At 39.6% G+C, this 20364-nt stretch overlaps 2 protein-coding genes across 2 annotated transcripts in view; one reads left to right on the forward strand and one right to left on the reverse strand.

The window, feature by feature from the left end:
- Window positions 1–4359, reverse strand: part of mfsd14bb (major facilitator superfamily domain containing 14Bb) — a 25190-nt gene extending 20831 nt beyond the window's left edge. Inside the window, exon 1 of the mRNA XM_032516659.1 lies at window positions 3884–4359. Coding sequence (XP_032372550.1) covers window positions 3884–3940 — 57 coding nt within the window. The 5' untranslated portion in view covers window positions 3941–4359. The remainder of the gene's footprint in view (window positions 1–3883) is intronic.
- Window positions 4360–6380: 2021 nt separating this feature from the next.
- Window positions 6381–18322, forward strand: spinb (spindlin b). Its single transcript, XM_032516720.1, is given in 8 exon segments — window positions 6381–6513; window positions 11287–11656; window positions 11658–11685; window positions 11923–11971; window positions 12125–12219; window positions 12467–12622; window positions 13379–13612; window positions 14457–18322. Coding segments are annotated over 7 exon segments (792 nt in total). The 5' UTR covers window positions 6381–6513; window positions 11287–11626; the 3' UTR covers window positions 14657–18322.
- Window positions 18323–20364: the final 2042 nt, after the last annotated feature.

The following is a 20364-nucleotide window of genomic DNA, read 5'->3' on the forward strand; positions in this document are numbered from 1 at the left end:
GTGGATTTTGAGGTGTGTTTAGGATCATTATCCATTTGTAGAAGCCATCCTCTCTTTAGCTTTTTCACAGATGGCCTCAAGTTAGCATCCAAAATTTGCTGAAATTTTATTGAATCCATTTTTTCCTTCAACTCGTGAAATGTTTCCTGTGCCACTGGCTGCAATACAACCCCAAAGCATGATCCACCCCCCCCCCCTTGCTTCACAGTTGGACAGAGGTTCTTTTCAGTAAATTCTGTGCCCTTTCTTCTCCAAACGTACCTTTGCTCATTGCGGCCAAAGTTCTACTTTAACCTCATCGTTCCACAGAACTTGTTTCCACAATGCATCAGGCTTGTCCATATTTTCATTTGCAAACTTAAATCTCTGATATTTGTGGTGAGGACAGAGAAGAGGTTTTCTTTTGATGACTCTTCCATGAAGACCATATTTGTACAAGAAGGTCTTCATAGAGGAATTGTGTACCACATCTCCAGTGCTTGCCAGGTTTTTCTGGATGGGTCATGCAGTCAAACATGGGTTTTGACTCACTTTTCTCACACTCCCGAGAGCTGTTCTGTCTGATATTTTTCTTGGTTTTCCAGATCTTGCTTTAACTTTCACTGTTCCTGATGACGGCCATTCCTAATACATTCCGAACAAAGGTATTGGCATCTGAAAACGCTTTGCTATCTTCTTCTAGCCTTCTCCTGCTTGTGGACCAACCATTTTCAGTTTCAGTTTTCTAGACAATGCTTGAAGAACCCATGGTCGACTGAGTTGGGGAAGGTCAGATGAGCTGGGCATTTAAAACCTTAAGATTGACATCACCTGGTCTTTCCAGGAAACGAACTTGATAAGAGAACAAATCCATGACACTGTCAGGTCTCAGCTTTCCCAAGGGAACGGTACATGCTATAAACTCTGCAGGGTGCCCAAACTTTTGTCTAAGCCATTTTTTTTGTTTTCTGTTATTTTGAAAGTGTAAATGAAATCTAACTAATCTGTCATTTGATGCCTTTTGGAGATTTTTTCCATATTTTCTTGGCTTCTTTAAGCACATTAACACAAATTCTTACCTAGGGTGCCCAAAACTTCAAACCCCACTGTAGAGAATAACTGAAAATGAAACAAAAACTATTTTTCAAAGTTCCTAAGTCATGTTTCATGCAAACACAAGACCAATTTATGGTTATGCGTAGGCCTGCACGCTCAATCGTTATAAAATTGCAATCTCAATTCACTCTGTTCCCGATTTAATTTTTAAATAACTTTGATTTAAAACATTGCACCAGTATTATTCCATTTTACAAGCCGACTGCATCACAAGTGCTACTGCTTTCTTCTGTGCATTTTAAACATAGACTGTATAAAATTGTTTTTAAAGCGCTCCAAGAGCTCCCCCTTCTCTTCATTGAAGTGTGTTTACAGGCTTGTGGTGATGAGCAATGCGCTACAGGGGCCAAAAGAACATTTGTTTGGTACTGCCAATTTGTTTTGTCATGGTTCATGTGTGCAATAAACATTACACTTTGTGAGAAAAAAAAAAAAATCTTGGCAGAGAATAGTAATATCAATTCTACGGAAAAAAAATTATATATATATATATATATATATATATTTTAATCATTTATATTTTTCCCAAATTTGTGCAGGCCTAGTCATGCGTAAAATCCATGTCCCAAAATTGATGAGGACCGAAAATTCTCAGTCTCCGATCAGAATGACCGGTGAAAATAATTCCCTCGGCACAATTTGAATTGTGTCTACAGTGATTTTCATATATTTCGTTATTATATATTAGCTATTAAAACAATAAAACATCCATCCATCCATCTTCGTCCTCTTCTCCGGTATCGGGACGAGGGGGCAGCAGCTCTAGCAAGGGACCCCAAACAATAAACAATCTTTTAAAAAATATTTTTTAATTTTCATTACAAAAAAAATTACTAGGCTGTTTCTGGGTTCTCCTCAAACATGAAATCAAGGAGAGGGTTGACTTTTCCTGCTGCAGATTTCCAACCATGTTTAGAAAGCACAGGGGAGACTTAGTTTTTCCATCTACGCCTCCAGAGTTAGTTCTTGCTACGAAGCTAATCCCATCCCATTCTCACTCGCTCTACTATACACTCCACACGCATACACACATGCCAGCTCTCCTATTCTTTTAAGGCTGATTTAGGGTTCTGTTGAGGCTCCACGCAAATCTTTTGTCAAAGCCTACGTAAGTGGACTGAAGTTTATACTTGCGTTGGTGTGTGCGTCGATCACTTTAAGGGAATGGCAGGGCAGGCGTGTGTGCGCGTGGGGAGTGCGTGGTAGAGCGAGTGAGAGAGTGAAAGGGATTAGCTTCTGAGCAAGTAGAGAAACAAAGTTTCTCCAATGTGCTTTCTGACCATGGTACATGGCTGTAGCAGGAACAGTTCCCCTTCCTTATGGAGAAGGAGAACCTGGAAATGAGTAGGAGGAAATACAACGCTACCAAGCCACAACCACACGGACCAATCACAGTCTGTGCCGTGACGTGTAGTTACATTTTTTGAGGTGCACGCCAGGTAACGGTGTAGGGTCCATATCTACACGTAACTACTTACCCACGTGTCATTTAACGCAAGATCATAAATTACACTTAAGGCTGGACAATAGGAAGAAAATCAAATATCACAATATTCTAGATCAAACACATCCATATTGATATTGTTGGGTTGACAATTGGTGCTTTCACAACATATTATCAATGAGATTTTAGATAACCATCAGTAAAGTGGATATAGTGCCTAAGTGGGTAAAGGCAAATAATAAAAGCAGCTAGAACAGTCTGAGTTCAAATTACACCATATCATGATATTTAAAATCTAAGACGATATCTAGTCTCATATCATATATCTTATATATAAGCCCTAAGGCAAACAGACCAATCTTTCCTTGGTGTCAACATCTCCAATGTGACGATGTGTAAGTTTTCTCTGTTTTATATAACTGTAAATTAAATATCTTTGGGGATTAGACTGATGGTCGGACAATAGATATTTGAAGACGTGGACTTGATTATTCAGGAAAATTACAGATAACAGACTGAAAATACGTGTTATTGCAGCCCTATACTCTTTGCATTGACGTTAAGTGTGTTTTGAATCCCACAACAAACAGCGGAAAGACTTATTTTTAGCTTGATGGATGAGATGATTCTATTCAGACAGGTTAACCCTACGGTCATTTGCATGATGCCTTCACTGACAGGCCAGTGCCATAACCAATACCATATGTATTACTTTACAAGCTTATACAATACAACAGAAGGCAAACCGAAATCCGTTATGTTACAAAGACTGCACTGTATTAAAACTGTAAAAAAAAATTCTACAACAAATGAGCTGTGAAGAAATCAAATAGATGCGACTTTTTCGTATACCATAAAGCTACTGTATTTAACGTAGTTTATGTGTGTTTCCCATTGTCAACAAACACAGAAGCATTTAGCTGCCGGCTGAGCTAAATCCTTAAGGTAACATCTGAACTTATTTTATTATCCGAAAGGAATGACAGCTAACGTTAATGCTTGGACCAGTGAATAAGCGCTGCTCGATCAAGGTTCACCTGAAGTTAACAGAAGCTAACTAGCTAGCTAGCTGACTGACAGAACTACCTAGCTAGCTAGTTTAAATAAACTGACAAAATGATTGCATTGACTCACATTATAGCTAGCTAACGTTAGCTACCCATGTGATTTAGCTAGCTACCAGCGTTTAATCTACAACTAACGTTGACGGCCGTGACATCTGTTTTTTGTCCACACATTTCAGCTGCTATCAACTGATTAGCTTAGCTAATTTCAAATGGATGTTTTCATACAGACCAACGTTAGCCTACAGTTGCTAACCAGCCAAGCTAGCGCACTTCTTACCGAGCTCCGGACCAACATTATGTCGTTGGCCTCGGTGGCAGTTTTCTCCAGGTTCATCTCACATCTTGCCGTAACGATTTTCACATCAAGTTCGCATTGCTCGGCATGCTCCTGAGGTTTCTCCGTCTCTTCCAGGGTGTCCCGCTGTGTGAAATGTAACTATGTGTCTGTGCTATCGACTTCAGCTGTAGCGTTGACAGAGGTAAACTAAAGGCTCGGTGGCAGGCTTTCGTTTTTCAGCAAAATTCCTCCGGTCTGGTTATGATTTAACAGTTTGCCACCGTGTTTTTATTCACCGGAGTTTCCCGGCTTCGCGGCGCTGTCGCCTCATTTCCGTAAATTATCATAAAGTGTTTTAAACGCCGCCCTACGGGACCGTCTTGGAACAAAAACGAACGCCTTTTCGTGACAGTTAAACGGAAGCTGTTCCCAGATCAGCTCTTATTCAGCTCAAATTCTCTATAACATAGCTAAAAGATGAAAGATCTAACTCTGGTTCAGTTTATACCCCACCCTATATAGCTAATCAGTTGAGAGCGCCCCCTGCTGTGCCACCGTTCACACTACAATGCAGATGGTAGTGTGGACGGAAATGGTAATTTAGCAACGTATGAGGCAGACGGCGTCGTAAATTCAATATCTTAACAAAAGCCAAATACTGTCCACAGTTAAATGATTCTACTTTTAAGCCTCCGTCTGTGAGAAAAACAGGTTAACCGAGGATCTTAGTATTTGGCAGGAAGACAGAGAAGCAAACCAAGCAGCCAACATTCTCTTGGATCACTATTTAGCAAGGGGCAGAAAGGCGGGACTCGGCCGTTGAAGAATTTTTGGCTTCAACGCAAACCTGCACAACAACCAGTGTCAAGGCAACCAGCATAATAAATTACCTTTCCGGTTAGAATTTAAAAAATAAAAGCTTCATCACAAGCGCTGCAACACTTGACAACATTGATACCAAATTTGATGGTTTTAATTAGAGTGAACAAGACATTGAAAAGAATAAGGGTTGTTTCCAAGTAGGTTTCCAAGGAATTTGCCTTGGTGTTTTAGTACAAAACAACAAACAAAATAGAAACAAAAGTAAGACTTCCGAAGAAAGAAATACAATAAAGAAAATGAAATACTACAAAAAGTTGTTAATTAATAATTCAAAATTATAGTTATTCATGAATATAACATCAGTTTTTTAATATGTACAAACATTGTGACACTGTGCATTGTTTAAGTAAATATGAACCAATACAGAATGAATTCTTCAACAATGAATTAAAATAATCAAATAATAATTATTTGGTTTTATTCTCTTCTCTGTGTGTAGTGTGAGTGTAAAGGGGCAGAAGAATATAGTATAACATGGAAATGCATAAGTAAAGTAGCCTAGAAGTACCTCAAAATTGTACTTAAGTACTTTGGGCTAGATGATATTTTAAAATGATGTCTTTCAGTTGAATTGATAGATAGATAGATAGATAGATAGATAGATAGATAGATAGATAGATAGATAGATATTGATCCCAAAAAAAGGGAAATTATGGCGTTACAGCAGCAAACATACATCAGTCACACAGCACAGAATATAAATATAAATGAATTGTGTAAAAAAAATCATGTTAAGGTTTTGTGATACACATTTCTGTTGTCTAAATTGTACAATAACAAGCACATGAACTCAAATTCATAATATATCTTTTGAAATTGTTTTTGGTTTATAATCAAATTTTACATTAACACACTGTAACAGTGTTAGTTAATGCGATTAATACCAATTGTATTGAATTACACATGATTTCACATACATGAACCGACAACATGACATATTGAGATAAAGTCCTTCTTTAGCAAAAGGAAGAGGAAGCTGTAGCCTACATTGCTAAAACGATGTAAAAATCTCTACTGTAGGCTATATATTTTCAAAATTGTTCTTGATGTCCAAAAACTGCATTATGGCAATATTACGTTTTTGGACGATGTTTTACATTCTGATCCTTCTGTTTCCACTAAAATTCTTGATAAAATAAGAAAATATTAAGTAGGCTATTTTTCATTTTTCATGCATAAGCCAATTCACACAGGAGCAGGAGTACAAACTTGGCTTTCCCAAGTGGTTATTTTGTTTGCACTATTTATTTATTGAATTGCCAGAACACATTCTATAATGTGATGTATATCGCTACCGAGATATTAAAGGACCTATATCAGGATAGAATATTTTGGCCACATGGCCCAGCCCTAATTGTACTGTAGGCTACTTGAGTAACTTACAGTCCACCCATAGACATGTTATTTGTTTAACAGTCTATGATTTCACAACTAATAAATGTCCTAGTAATAATAAAATACATACTAATTTAAAAATACGTATGCAACTTTTCCTTCACAAAAGTCTTTATTTTGATCTGAATAAAGCGCATGCTTAATATTCCCTTAATTGGTAAAAAGAAAGAAACATTTCACATTGCAGCAAAATCCGCGCTTTTATTTTGGAGGCCGCGTCGCCTGACTTCCGTCATCCCTCCATCTTAGCGCAGCTAGCTTGTTGCAGCCGAGAACCAAACGGAGGCAGAGCGGATCAATTTGGAGCCACGGCGGTTGATCGGGATTATGCGGCGACACTGATTGCTGTATCGGTAAGAAAGTGCGGCCTCTGGCACCGCCGAACGAGCCGTTTATTGGGCCGTTTATCCGGTTTGACGTTTTACCGCAAACCAGCTAGCTTAGCGCCTGTGTTTTCTCCCTCACAGACCTCCCTCTCCCTTTGTTCGCTTGCGCCTTTTTTTTGCACTGATGCGGGTTTTGTAAATACTGGTGCAATATGGCGGCCGTCTGGAGGAGTTGACCAATTATCTCTGCACATATTTAGATATGTTGGAGTGTCCCAGCAGGTTTGTGTGGTGGTCAGTTAGTGAGGAGGAGGAGGAAGAGGAAGAGGGTAAACTGTGACCTCTGAATGGTCATTTTCATCAGCAGCAGCCAAAAACACAGTTATATTTACAAAAACACACACTAATGATACCTTGCTTTTATTGTAATGTGACTTGCATACTTTAATGTGATCTACACACAAACAAACACGCACACACATGCACGCACACGCTGAATGCATGTGTCAGTGTTCAGAGGATTATGTCTGATATACAAACAGAATGTGGGAGGACACAGATCTTTGTTCAGAGTATACGACACTGTCAGGTAAACTCAGGTGAGGGTAGTGACAGCCAAATGTTACTGACACACTACGGATTATAATTTTGTGAAGATGACTTGTTGTCACTCCCAGGACACCAGGACATTTTTTTTCTCCTGGGGAATCTGGAACAGTAAGTCTATCTATGCTCCATTAAAACAGTTTAGTTTCCAGCTGAAATGATTAGTTATTAATCGATTAGTTGATAAACAGTAAAATGAATCAGCAAAAGAGCTGGGTATCGGTCAAAGATTTTGATATTTGCACCGATACGATACTGTGACTTTCGATACTTGTTCCTGAGCGATACTTTTCATTCATTTTAACAAAAAACAATTACAACACTACGGTACAAATAATTTTTTCCAGATCCTTAACACCTATGTGACGCACACTGTAGTCAACCCTCTCAAAATACAACAACACACACGGGAGTCCCGTTTCTTTGCTATCGTAGAGTTTTTTCTGCATGCCCCTGTGATGTGTAGACAGCCAATCAGCAGCATTATTAGGTCTTGGTAACACGCATGCTGCATGCCTTTTGACTCACTGACGCCGATGAGATTTACTCATTAGGTATTGAATGACAAGTCATTTCTCGATACTCAATACTATGGAGGCATTTTGGTTGGTGCCTAGAAAGTATCGAAGTTCTGTACCCGGCCCTAATCAACAATTATTTTAGTTTAGGTTCTTCTTCTTTTTTAATGACGAAATATGACCTACCTCAATCAAGTTTTATTGTCACATATACAATCATACACAGCACAACTTGTAGTATGATGTGTTTGTTGTTTTGGTTCATGATGAAGATGACCGTCCAGAGGTCACAGTTTACACTCCTATAGTCAGGAGTGACTTACACCTAGGGGTGGGGGGCGAATTGATACAGCATAGTATCGCGATATTTTTAGTGGCAATGCTGTATCGACACACAGGCGCCATGTGTCGATCTGTTATTATATAGGAGTTGGTTAGTTTGTCTGCTTGACAATCCCATTTTGCAGCAACAAAATTGAAGTGAGATGAACAGAGAAATGTATCTTTTTAGATAAACAGATGTTGACAAAGTTTCCTTTTGGAGACATCGTTTGAAATTGGGAAAAATTAGAAGTTGGAAAAAGGTTACAAATTGCATTATATTGCAGAATATCGCAACATGTTTAAAATCGCAATAATATTGTATCATGGCATAAGTATCGTGATGATATCGTATCGGGAGGCGTCTGGTGATTCCCACTCTTACTAACACCCCTTATTTTTAGTGAGGAGCTGCCTAAATCTTAAGATGTTTTGTGAACACATCTCCAGGTGTTTACACGCCACAGGAGCAGATTAATCCATCTATTTTATTAACAAAAAGGAGTATCTGAAGTAGAATTTCTTCACTTGCAATTGATTTCTGTGCGCAACACATAACCAGATAATAATTAATAATAGATATTAACTTCAATACATGTAAACACTATAAGGCTTCCATTCAAATGTATTGCAAATTTTAACCAAATTTCAAGAATATCGGCAAAAGGAAATGCATAAAAAACTTGTTTCTGTTCACGGCCGTCCTGCGATTATTGGTAGTTTGTTGATCAAAATCTGCAGGTGGTGCTGAAAACCATCATACCAGTGGTCTGCAGTGGTCCCATCTCCATCTTCTAGGGTGGCTGGGTGATATGACGATATATATCGTCCCAACGGTATTAGTAATGCTAATAAGATATTTTCTCAGATTGATTGCCAACCCTCGTTAACCAATCTTTACCGTTAACCGACAAGCAGGCAAGAAAGTCCCAGTTCTCCTGCCCGGGACGCTCGGATGTTCTTTACCCCGTCCGAGGACAGCTGCAAACTTGTACTTGACGCACAGCCATGATGTTCTGATGCCACTTTCCTAGAAACCACTTGACACAAGTCCGCCGCTGTCTGAGCCTGTCCTCACCACATCCGGTGGTTTTAACTGATAGTGAAAATCGGTCAAAATTCCTATTGTCGGTTAACAGTAAACGGTCGATCCCTAAACAATATCAAAATGTCTACGGTATACCTATTTCTGTATGGTTTCTATCTCAATGTCTTAAAAAAAAGCGTACGAACTACGTCTCAATATTTATGTCATTTGGACGAGAAAATGTAAACTATTGAGTACTTTTCATTCGTTAACTATTTAATTCACACAGGAGTATACAACAGACTTTACCATGTGGTTTCATATCAAGCTTTTGTTTTATTGAATTACCATAAAACATGCTATACTGTGGGGTTTATCGTTTTCGAGATATTTAATGATCTAATGTATATAGGGATAGGAGATTTAGGCCATAACGCCCATCCCTAACTTCTATTATCGGCTCAGCTTGCTTGGAAACAAGGTGGTAACAAAAGAAGTAGCAGGTAACGGGTACAATCCACAACTTTTGCTAATGGAAATGCTAAAACAACTCTTCTAATGTGGCCCGGAATGAAATGAAATGAAGTGGAGTGCTTGTTGGAAACGCGGTTATGTGGCCTCTGTGGTCGGGTTGATCCCGGTCTGATCCTGGTCTGCTCTGAGCCAGTGCTGCAGCGGTGTAGTGTTTCTGCAGCGCTGCATGTATGTGATCGTGTAGCAGCAGCAGGTTTGTGTTGCAGTTGTGGTTGTTGTTGTGCAGCTTGCCACTTTTCTAAGGTTATTTTGTCTCCATGAAGCAGTTTATTTTTGAACATCAGGAGTGTTTCTGTGTGTTGTCATCATGTCTGCAGTTTCCCAGAATTCTGTGTTTTTGCCGCCAGCATCTGTGACCTTGTCAGACAGTTTTTATCTGTGGTTATTGGAAGGTTTTCTCTCTGCTGCCTGTTGGATTCAAGTTCATTCAGATTTTTACTGACATGTTGGCATCTGTTATTTTACACAAGGTCTGTTCTGTGCCTCATGGTGACCTTTTTATAATGCAAACACTCAGTTTGCATAGACTTCACTGAGGTTTAGAGACCTGAAGTGATAAAGTCATTAGTTGTGGTTTTGAGAATGAGTCTCAATGATAATTTACATAAAGTTAGTGATGAGAAACATTGTGCTGTGATGTTTCAGACACCTGCTTATGTGGTTTCACTAAACAACATAAGAAAAGATCAGTCCGATAACTGATTAGTCAGAAATTAGTTTGTCTTTTAGAATAATAAACAAGACAACTGAATACATCTACTCAAGAACTTCTGATTTACAAGACATTTTTAAACAATAATTGAGGCATAATTTGGCAGATTAATCAATAATAATTATCTTTTTTTACAGCACTTTATAAAGTTACAACATGGTTGAACCTGGATGAAAACATTTTTAGGCCGCCAAATAAATTTCAGACAATATAAAAATATACGAAAATGAAATTGAGTGAAATGAGCTATAATTAACAAGAAAGAAACATTAATAATGCAACAGATAAGACAATTGCAGTGTGCTAGAATTCATGGAAATAGGGCTGCAGCTAATAATTATTGAATAATCTGTCATTGTTTTCATTGTTCATCATTTGACCTATAATTTTTCTAGCAAAAACAACGACCGTTGTCTGGTTCCCGCTTCTACAATGTGAAGATTTAGTTTTATTTAATTATGAACTAAAGCTTTTGGGATTTTGGACAGTTAAGGCCTCTTTACAGTCGCCATTCCCAATCTGTCGCGCGACAGTGTCACGTCAAAATGACGTAGATCTTGCTGGCGCGCCAGGATTTAAAGTGCGCGACCACTCTCTTTTTTTTTTTTCAGCGGCGCACGCCAAAAAGGAAACCGGAAGCATGGACGAGTTCGAGGTCAAGCTCTCATGGCCAGAAGCACCAATTTAACTTTGCCGTTGAACAAAAATAATAGTTAGTCAGAGTTAAAGCTGAGAGTCCAACTCTGATCAACATATATTGCTAAGTAGGTTTTCACAAACAACACTATTGCTTTGGTGTTTTGGTGCATAGACAAGACACATAAATATAGCCTATAAAATCACAATAAAAATATTTAAAAAATGCAGTTTTCTTGCTTGAATAAAGTGGTGTCATTTTTCTCTAATACCTTTTCTGTTTTTTGCGTGCAGAATAAAGACATTTACTCATAATCTGTTCAGAAGATCAAGTCATGGATGTTATCAATTAAAAATAGGATATACACTTTTTTATGTATGGGTGATGAGGTATGGAAGAAATGAAAATGGTAAGTTAATATTCATGTCTGTTTTTCTCTCCTCAGGCTGAACACACGGTTTCCTCATCGCGTCCATCAGCTGTGACGTCGCCTCAGTCTCCAGGATTTAGTCTCTACCTGGCTTGTATGCAACCTGCCCAGGGCCCGGCCTAATTCCTGGTGCTCCTTACTTTTCCACCACCTCCTCCCTCCTTTCCCTACCCTCCTCCCCCCTTTGCCCCCTCCCTCCATTCTCCCTCCCACGCACACACGCACACACACATATACACACACACGCGCACACTCATACACATAGACAAACAGACCCCGGCCTGGTGTCACACAGACTGACTACCAGCATTTAACCCCGGACCGGCGGCCTGGCTGGCTGCCCCCCTACAGGTGGATGAATGAAGACCCCATTCAAGAGCCCAGCGGCCCCACGGCCCCCCCGACCAGACGGGGGTGAGTTACAAAATGCTTCAAACACTTAATAATGTCTGTCTAAGGATCACTGACCAATTTCTTCTCAAAGTTGAAAAACAAAAAGAATCATATTTTTTATGTCAAACAAAATTCAAACATGGATGTCATAAAAATTGCATTGTTTTTCACAGTAGAAGATTTCTTGTATTGCTGACCTCAGATGTCCTTGAACGCACCACTAGTCTGTATGATGGATGCTGAATATTTGTGTTTCAGGACATTCAGGTGTGTCTGCAAACATGATGAAGAAGAAAAACTCACACAAGTAAGTCTGATGAATGTAATCAGATGTTCTGAGCTCCTTTTCATTTGTACATTCATTATTAAAAGTGTTTTTTTTTAGTTTTTTTTAAAGAGGCTAGATATGACTTTCTCTAAATATATCTCTACTGCTGTGTTTTCCTCTGTCTCCCTGCAGGAAACAGAGGACCAGTGTTGGTCCCAGTAAGACTCTGGCTCAGCCCAGAAGGAATATTGTGGGCTGCAGGATCCAGCACATCTGGAAGGAGGGCAGTAAGTCTGATTTAAAGACATGTTTTAAGGGTCAGACATCAGCTGTTGAAAGACAATGTTGTGCTTCTAATCTAGATTTCTTTTATTCTTTGTTCAGCCTTTTTGTGATCATGATGGGGAATATATAGTTAGTTTACACTCAGAACAAACATACGTTGTTACAAAAGAAAGTACTCGACCAGGGTCAGAGTTTCTTTGTTTCTTGTGTAGCTAATACATCTTTGTGTGTGTCTCTGCTTCCTCTCAGGTAAGTCGTCTCAGTGGAAGGGGACGGTCCTGGACCAGGTCCCCGTGAACCCCTCCCTCTACCTTATTAAATACGACGGCTTTGACTGCATCTACGGCCTGGAGCTGTACAGCGATGAGAGGGTGGTGGGGCTGGATGTCCTTCCTGACAGAGTGGGTGAGGAACACCGTTACCTTCTTACCACGCTGAACAGACTTTGGGGGCTTTCCCCATTCACTTCAACTAGTACAGTGCCTGGCCTGTGGTATTACACCACTGTATAGCCTACTACTGACTTACAGTGTAGCACCCCCCCCATCACACTCACACTCACACACACACACACACACACACTCACACCTGCTGCTGCTGCTGCTGCTGCTGCTGTTCAGAGCGTGTCAAGAGTCTGCTGCATGCGAGCAGCTTATTGTTTGGCTGTTTAGTTTTGTTTTGAAAAATCTAATATCCAGGGCTGTCCAAATTGCTCAACAAATCCAAACACCAAGTTCATTGTGTTACCCAAGAAACAAAGTGTAAAGTACATTGGATAAACGGTTCATGAGATATTTCGAGGACACATGCACAGGCTTCCTGCTTTATTAGATAAACAGTCAGAGCTTGATAACAGCAGCATATAGTGGACGTTGGGGGAACTGCAGCTCACTGAAGCTCTGACGCAGTTTTTGTTGGACTGAAAAGAGATTATTTTTTCCGACATGGAACTGGTTTCAAAATGCTACATTTTTTAAATTTAATTTCATATCTAAAACATATACAAAAATAAATCCTGAGACATTACAGAATAGACAGCAGAGAAAGTGAATGGAATTGATTATCCTCTAATTGATGAATTGACTAATAGTTTTAGCTCTAATCACAGACTCCGATGATGTCAGTATTAACTCCTTCTTTGCCTCTCTGTAATTGGCTAAGCTCCGGCCCGTGTCAGCGACTCGATGCTGGCTGAAACAATGATCGGTAAAGCGGTGGAGCACATGTTTGAGACGGAAGACGGGCCGAAGGAGGAGTGGAGGGGGATGGTGCTGGCTCGAGCTCCCATCATGACCGCCTGGTTCTACATCACCTACGAGAAAGACCCGGTCCTCTACATGTACCAGCTATTGGACGACTACAAGGAGGGAGACCTGCGCATCATGCCCGACTCCAGTGAGTGGCAGCGGGCTGGAACTGGTTCTTCTGGGCACCAGTGTCACCAGTGTTCATTTCAGCACCTCATTTAGGCTCACTGTTAGTCTCTTAACTAAAGTTTTAGTTTTTTAGGTAGTCATGTGCTAAAAATATACCTTTTAAAATGGTACTGGTGCCTGAACCCACACTTTTTAAAACATATGTACAGTGTATATTTTTTTTAAAAAGCACAAAACGACAGTTTGCAACATTTAAGAATGGCTTGTTTATGCCAAGGCAATACTTTCGAAATTAAAGGATTTTATTAAAAAAGTTATTTTAATTACAATAACTTATAACAACTTATTTCACCAGTAAATTGCTGGTAAATGACCAAAAACACCACTACATAGAGTATTTTACAATAACTTTAAATGCACCACGAGACTGGCAAGGTGAGTTTCAGTGAATGCACCGTGTCTGTTGTTCTCCTGACAGCGGCAGCTGCAGGCTGTTATGTCTCGGTGTTGGAGTCTTCTGCAATGAAATACAGCCACACCGTTAAACGTTAGCTGCCTGCATTTTAACCGTGTTTAATCCAGCTGCTAACTAACGGTAGGCCAAGTGTATTATGTTAACTAGCGTCACATGCAGCGCTGACATGTCAGTGGCACCGTTATGAGGCACCAAAATCTGCGTTACTATTTGGTCCTGTAGATATCAGTTGTTAAGGCACCCGTGCTGTATAAGTACCGGGTTTCGGTACCCAACCCTTTTCATTTCTTTCTGAAACAAGAGGTTTTTATAACTGTTTCTACATGAGTTAGTACTACCAGACACATCACCTCTCTCTCTCTCTCTCTCTCTCTCTCTCTCTCTGCAGACGACAGCGTGGCGGCGGAGCGGGAACCTGGCGAGGTGGTCGACAGTCTGGTGGGCAAACAGGTGGAGTACGCCAAAGAGGACGGCGGGAAACGGTCGGGTATGGTCATCCATCAGGTGGAGGCCAAGCCCTCTGTCTATTTCATCAAGTTTGACGACGACTTTCACATCTACGTTTACGACCTGGTCAAGACCTCCTAAGATCAGAAAGCCGGTCCAGGGCCCGCAAAAAGACTTACTGAGACCTGCCTAGACCCACCGAAGTAACCCCACCGAAATCCCCCAGTGAAGGAAAACTACAGCTAGGGTTTAAAACATCCACGATCTATAGAGACGCCTGAGACAAACAATATTATTCTTTACTCTTTCGCCTTAAACACAAGGGAAAAAATGTGGTTATGGAAGCCCAGCCCCTCACCAAGACAGGAAAACTCCAACCAGCTCCAAGTCTTCGGGTGTATCCAGTCATCTTATAATCCATCATCATTGTCCAGATTTCTTTAGACTCTGTTTGGATGCTTCCTCCGACACAAAACTGGTAGTGGGCCCCAAAGAAGACCAGGGATCCTGTGTTATATGGAATAAGTTAAACCTATATAGTTTAATACTATTTTGGAACATTTGTGGCAGTAATACACAAAAACTTGGCTAAAATTGATAAAACAAACGCTGCTGGTTGAGTTTGAAAACTTGATTTCTAGAAGCTGAAAACTGCGGGGACACGATCCTGAGATCCTCCAGACAAAACAAAAACCCAAATATAATTTGCTCCGGGTCTGAAACTATTTAGGTAAACAGAAAGACCTCATCCCCCCTTTCCTGAAACCCTGTCAGACCACCTGAGATCTCCGTCGTCAGAGGAAGGGGGACGGACAGGTCTGAGTCTGCCGGGGTTAATGAAGGGATGGGACTTTAGAAGACAGAAACCTGTAGAGGAAGTAAAAGCTGACCCATCGTCTGTCTCCATCTGTATTTATAGAAGGTTTACGTGGACTATTGTGCTATTAGAGGTCCAAATACAGAGGATTTTACTTAACCTGGCTACCTGCAGGTCACCTGTTAACAGACAAAGACGCTGACTGGAATAAAGTGCGAAGGAAGCCGTGGAAAAACCAGAGGACACAGAGACAGACTGTTTTCTTTTTACATTATTTTAGCGTTTGGCTTCCCCCCCCCCCCCCCCCCCCCCGTTGCTGCTGTTTCCTACATTACCCATAATGACTTCCATCAGACAGTGGGAGAGGCTCAGGTGTGTTTGTTTGGCTGCATCAGTTGTCCCAAAGTGGCCTGTGAGCATTGTTGGCTGTCCTCATAAACTGGTTAGCTACTTCTCAAAGATAGTGCTCGTGGTTGTCGCCCAGATTCAGTTTTCCGTAGGAATGCTTATGATTCTGGTCCAGATATGAACTAGTTCAGGTCAAAGAAACACTCTTTTTTTTAGTCCTAGATTATTTAACATTTATAATCAGTATAAAATCATTACGTAATGGTCTATAACAAACTAGGATGTAGTTGTAAGTAGATATATGTTTATTAATGTTCAGTATTTGTCAACAATTTTAACTTCTACTATGAAGACAATAGTTCTACGAGTTATAGTTTTTAAGTAATACATTAATCAACACTCACATGGTCTGTTATAAACCTTTATTACATGTTTATTACTGCTTATAATTGTTAAAATATGTGTTGAGTTTATCTTGGAGCAAAGACAAAATGTCTGAATGTTTCTTTAATGGCTTCCTTGGGACAGCTGATGCAGTATTGATCAGTTTAATAAAAGCCAAAATACTGGCACAACTGACAAATCACTGAACCTGAAGATAAAACTGTAGCAGTCGTGATGACCCGCCCCCTGTCTGAGGCGGTCTTTTCTGATTGGTTGGACGCAAGCACAGATGTGGTTTGTTCCAAACCAGTCATCCAGTGTTCATCTGTTGGAAGTTGATTTATATGTTTTTATAAAAGAAATCTTTTCCCTTCTTATCTCTTCTTCTGCTTTCACATCAACGCCCTGTATAGTTACTTCTTTGTTTATATGAGCTGGCACATTCAGATCGCCTTGTTTTCTTTGTATATTATCTCTTTGTTGGTTTTATGTCACATCTCTTCTGAACTGTGTATACTGTATATGACCCAGTTAGTTGTAGGCTTATGGCTGAAGTTCATATATCATCCGAAATGACTGAAGATTTTTATCCCAACTGCACTCCACAGATCTGTTGGTGTGTAGGATTATTTTGTCTTTAACTGTTTGCTGCCTGACAAATCTCTCCGTCGCTGAATGGAGTCTGGGTGGGGGCGCTCCTCCCTTGCAATCACTTCCTAGCTCTCTATAAACCACTCCTCCTTTTTAACAGTTAGAACTCAGTCAGGGGTTGATGGAGGATACTCTGTCTCCCATAATGCTGTGCTCTTACCTGATGTAGCTTCACTTACCACAGACATAACTCTTAACATTAGCATAAACCATGCTGCCATGTTGCCTGATCCACGTCCCGTGTGCCTGAAGGGACTCAAACATCTGAAACACTTTTTCTTTTCTTTTCTTTTTTTAATTTAATTAATGTTTCCAAACCAGTGCTTTTTCATTTTGGATGCCAACTGTTTTAAATCTAGAACACTCCTGGTTCAAGTCCATGATGTGGGTGCCAGAACATTTCATTCAGTTATGAAGATGATTTGTTCTGATGCTAGAATCTAGATGATATTTTTTGATATTGTGGAACGTATTCCATCAACCTGCCCATTCTAGTTCTAGAACATGCAAACTCCGTAATATGAAAGTTCAGTTTGTTAATAACACAAAATTCTCACAATGGAATGAACCCACACATCCTGTTTTGAGAACCCTTCTGGTTGGAGATGAATTCTCAGTGTCAGGCTGTGGTGTTCCAGAACATTTTGTTCAACTTGGAGTGTGTCCCATCCCAATGTGTGCAATACGTATAGAACCCTCCCATTTTGACAAAAAATGTTGAAGGAAGCACATGTTCCATTCATTAGATTTCCTAGAACGCATCCCAAAAAAACTGTGTGAGTCATTTTTATACAAACACATGTTGAAGGGTGAACTTGTTTGCTTTCAGATTCTAGAGAGACTGAGACTTGTTTTGCAGTCTGGTTTGGATATGTGCATTCTCAAGCCTGGAGTCTGGAATTCTATAATCATTTTGACCACATTCCTTTTAGAATCTTTTTTTTGTTGTTGATTTCCCTAAAAAACACAGCTACAAATTCTAGAACGCTGAGACCAGAACCCATACGTTCTGATTTAAGAACATGTCTGGTTTCTCAATTGAAAATCTATTCAAAACATCTGCGGACCGAGGACAGAAAAGGGCAAAAGGGAGTTGTTAACTTAACTTGGCGTTAAGATGTCAAAACTGTAATAGTATTGTAATCACAAGAAGACATCAAATGACAGAGGAAACATCTACGGTTCAAACGGCCAGAGAGCACACAGTGTTGTTTCTTTGTGTCAGGTAGAAATGTTTGTTTGATCTGCTAGCTAGCTCTGCCTTGCTCCTGTCCCCGGTTCTCTCCTCTGTTTCTTTCATCTTTACTCCAGTCACCAAGGAAACAAACAGTAGTCGTTGGACTGTTTGTCTTTCAGTCCCATTCAGAGAAAGCAGCCGGTGTCCGCTGATCTAGTCTCTGCTGCCATTTTAGCCGCTAAAGTTAACCTGGATGCCCACAATGCACCTGGCTTCAGAGGATGTTTAGACCATAGTCCAACTCCTGGGCGTTGGATCTATGGGGGGGGGGAGGGAGACAACCAGTGTCTTCGTGGATATCTTCACCCTTCATGATGTGGATCATCATTAGTCGTCCGTTCAGGAGGCGACACGCTGTTCGTATTTTACAAAAAGACTGTGTGTGTGTGTGTGTGTGTGTGTGTGTGTGTGTGTGTGTGTGTGTGTGTGTGTGTGTGTGTGTGTGTGTGTGTGTGTGTGTGTGTGTGTGTGTGTGTGTGTGTGTGTTGTGTGTGTGTGTGTGTGTGTGTGTGTGTGTGTGTGTGTGTGTGTGTGTGTGTGTGTGTGTGTGTGTGTGTGTGTGTGTGTGTGTGTGTGTGTGTGTGGTGTGTGTGTGTGTGTGTGTGTTGTGTGTTGGGTGGTGGTTTTGTTGTCAGCCCCTGTTCAGAAAAGTGTTGTTTTTGCATGCCTATATAGCTCGGTGTAAATCGATGTGAGTTGCATGTCTGTGTAGTTTTCAGTTGTTTGGCTGACTTCTATCTGTTGTGGCTTTTGGTGCCTTTCGTTTGATTTCTCCGTTTTTCTTTCCCGTTTTTCTTTGTACCGTGTGTTCCAGAGGCTGCTGTTTTTTGGGGTTATTGAGCAAAAAATAGAAAATGAAAACAAAGAAAATCCTCCTCCAAACAGAACTGACAGCAGTTATCATGAGGTGATGACGGGTGTGAATTCGGTTTCTGGGTGGATTGTCCCTTTAAAGTGTGCCAACTACAGATGCCAGTGTTGTACAGCAGTGAAAAGCTTACACTATTTACTAAAATAAACCATTTCTCTGTTTTTTCATTCCCGAGTCTGTCACTTCTTTCTGTTTTTAGATTTGAATTTGATGAACTTTTAAAGAGACGTCACAACAACAAGCATATCTTCAATTCAGAGGAGACGTTACTAAAAGACGAGTTGAAATAGTCTACATGAAAAGTGGGACACTTAAAACAAATAAGCAATATACACAATAAAGACCAAGATCAATTGTCATAATCTTGTTTTAGATTATTTATTCATTAGACATAGAAATCTATCAATCTAAACAAACATGTCTGCTGTGTTTATATTCAAAATAATCCTGTTGACCCTTCAAAATGATGGTAAAATCAGGAAAGGCTCTTCAATAAAAGTTTTAAAAAGGGACCATATACTAATGTACTAATGTCACAACATTAAAATCCTACAATCCAATACATGTGTTGTTTCATTAATCTTTAGAGGTAAATAAGCTTTTTGTTGAATCATCTTATCTTATAAATGATGAAGTTATAAAGACTAGTAGAGTAAGATATACATGCTGTACAGTATATTGACATTACGTTTCAATGAGAAATATAATTCCAAATCTTTCAAGAACAAGTCAATATGTAGAGAGCTTATTAATAATTCTGTATACTCATCAAAAGATGCAATTATTTTGGACATGAAGACATAAGTTGGTGGTACAACGTTTCTTAACTTCTGTGTAACCATAATTATCTCCTGATGTATTGAGACCTCTAATAGGTAGAAATATATGTGAAATATTAATAACTGAAGAACAGCAAAATTTGTCAGGAATAAAAACAAGTAATTGTTACAGAGGGAAGAACAAGTGTAACTTGATTTTTTTTTACATAATTGATGATTAATAAAGTTCTTATACTTCACTTGAGTATTTCCATTTTATGCTCCTACATACTCCACCACATCCCAGAGACAAATATTGTACTTTTTAACTGTACATTTATCTGACAGCTTTACAGATTTATATTCTGCAAACAAAAATGTATTCATTTATAAAACATGGCACTGTGCTACAGATGACATTTTCCAACAAAACACAACATAAAGTACTTAAAATTAGCTTCACCTCCAACTGTAACATTAAAATGCTTATATGTTAATTCATCAGTAATAAATATTCCAATAATATGATACATAGGCCTTTAATGATATAACTCTGAAAGGAACCGTTCAGCCCAACAAGTACTTATAACTCTAAGCATATTTTGCGGTTTACACTTTTGTCCTTTTACTTATTATTATATAAGACTTTTACTTGTAACAGTCCTTTTTTATTACTTAGTATTGCTACTGTTACTTCAGTAAAAGACGAGTAGTTCTTCCACCTTTGTCAATTATGAAAATACTCATTAGTTAATAGTTTAAAATAAGCTCGAAACTCACCCA

This window comes from Etheostoma spectabile, chromosome 5 (assembly GCF_008692095.1).
Source record: "Etheostoma spectabile isolate EspeVRDwgs_2016 chromosome 5, UIUC_Espe_1.0, whole genome shotgun sequence".
Classification (NCBI taxonomy): Eukaryota; Metazoa; Chordata; class Actinopteri; order Perciformes; family Percidae; genus Etheostoma; species Etheostoma spectabile.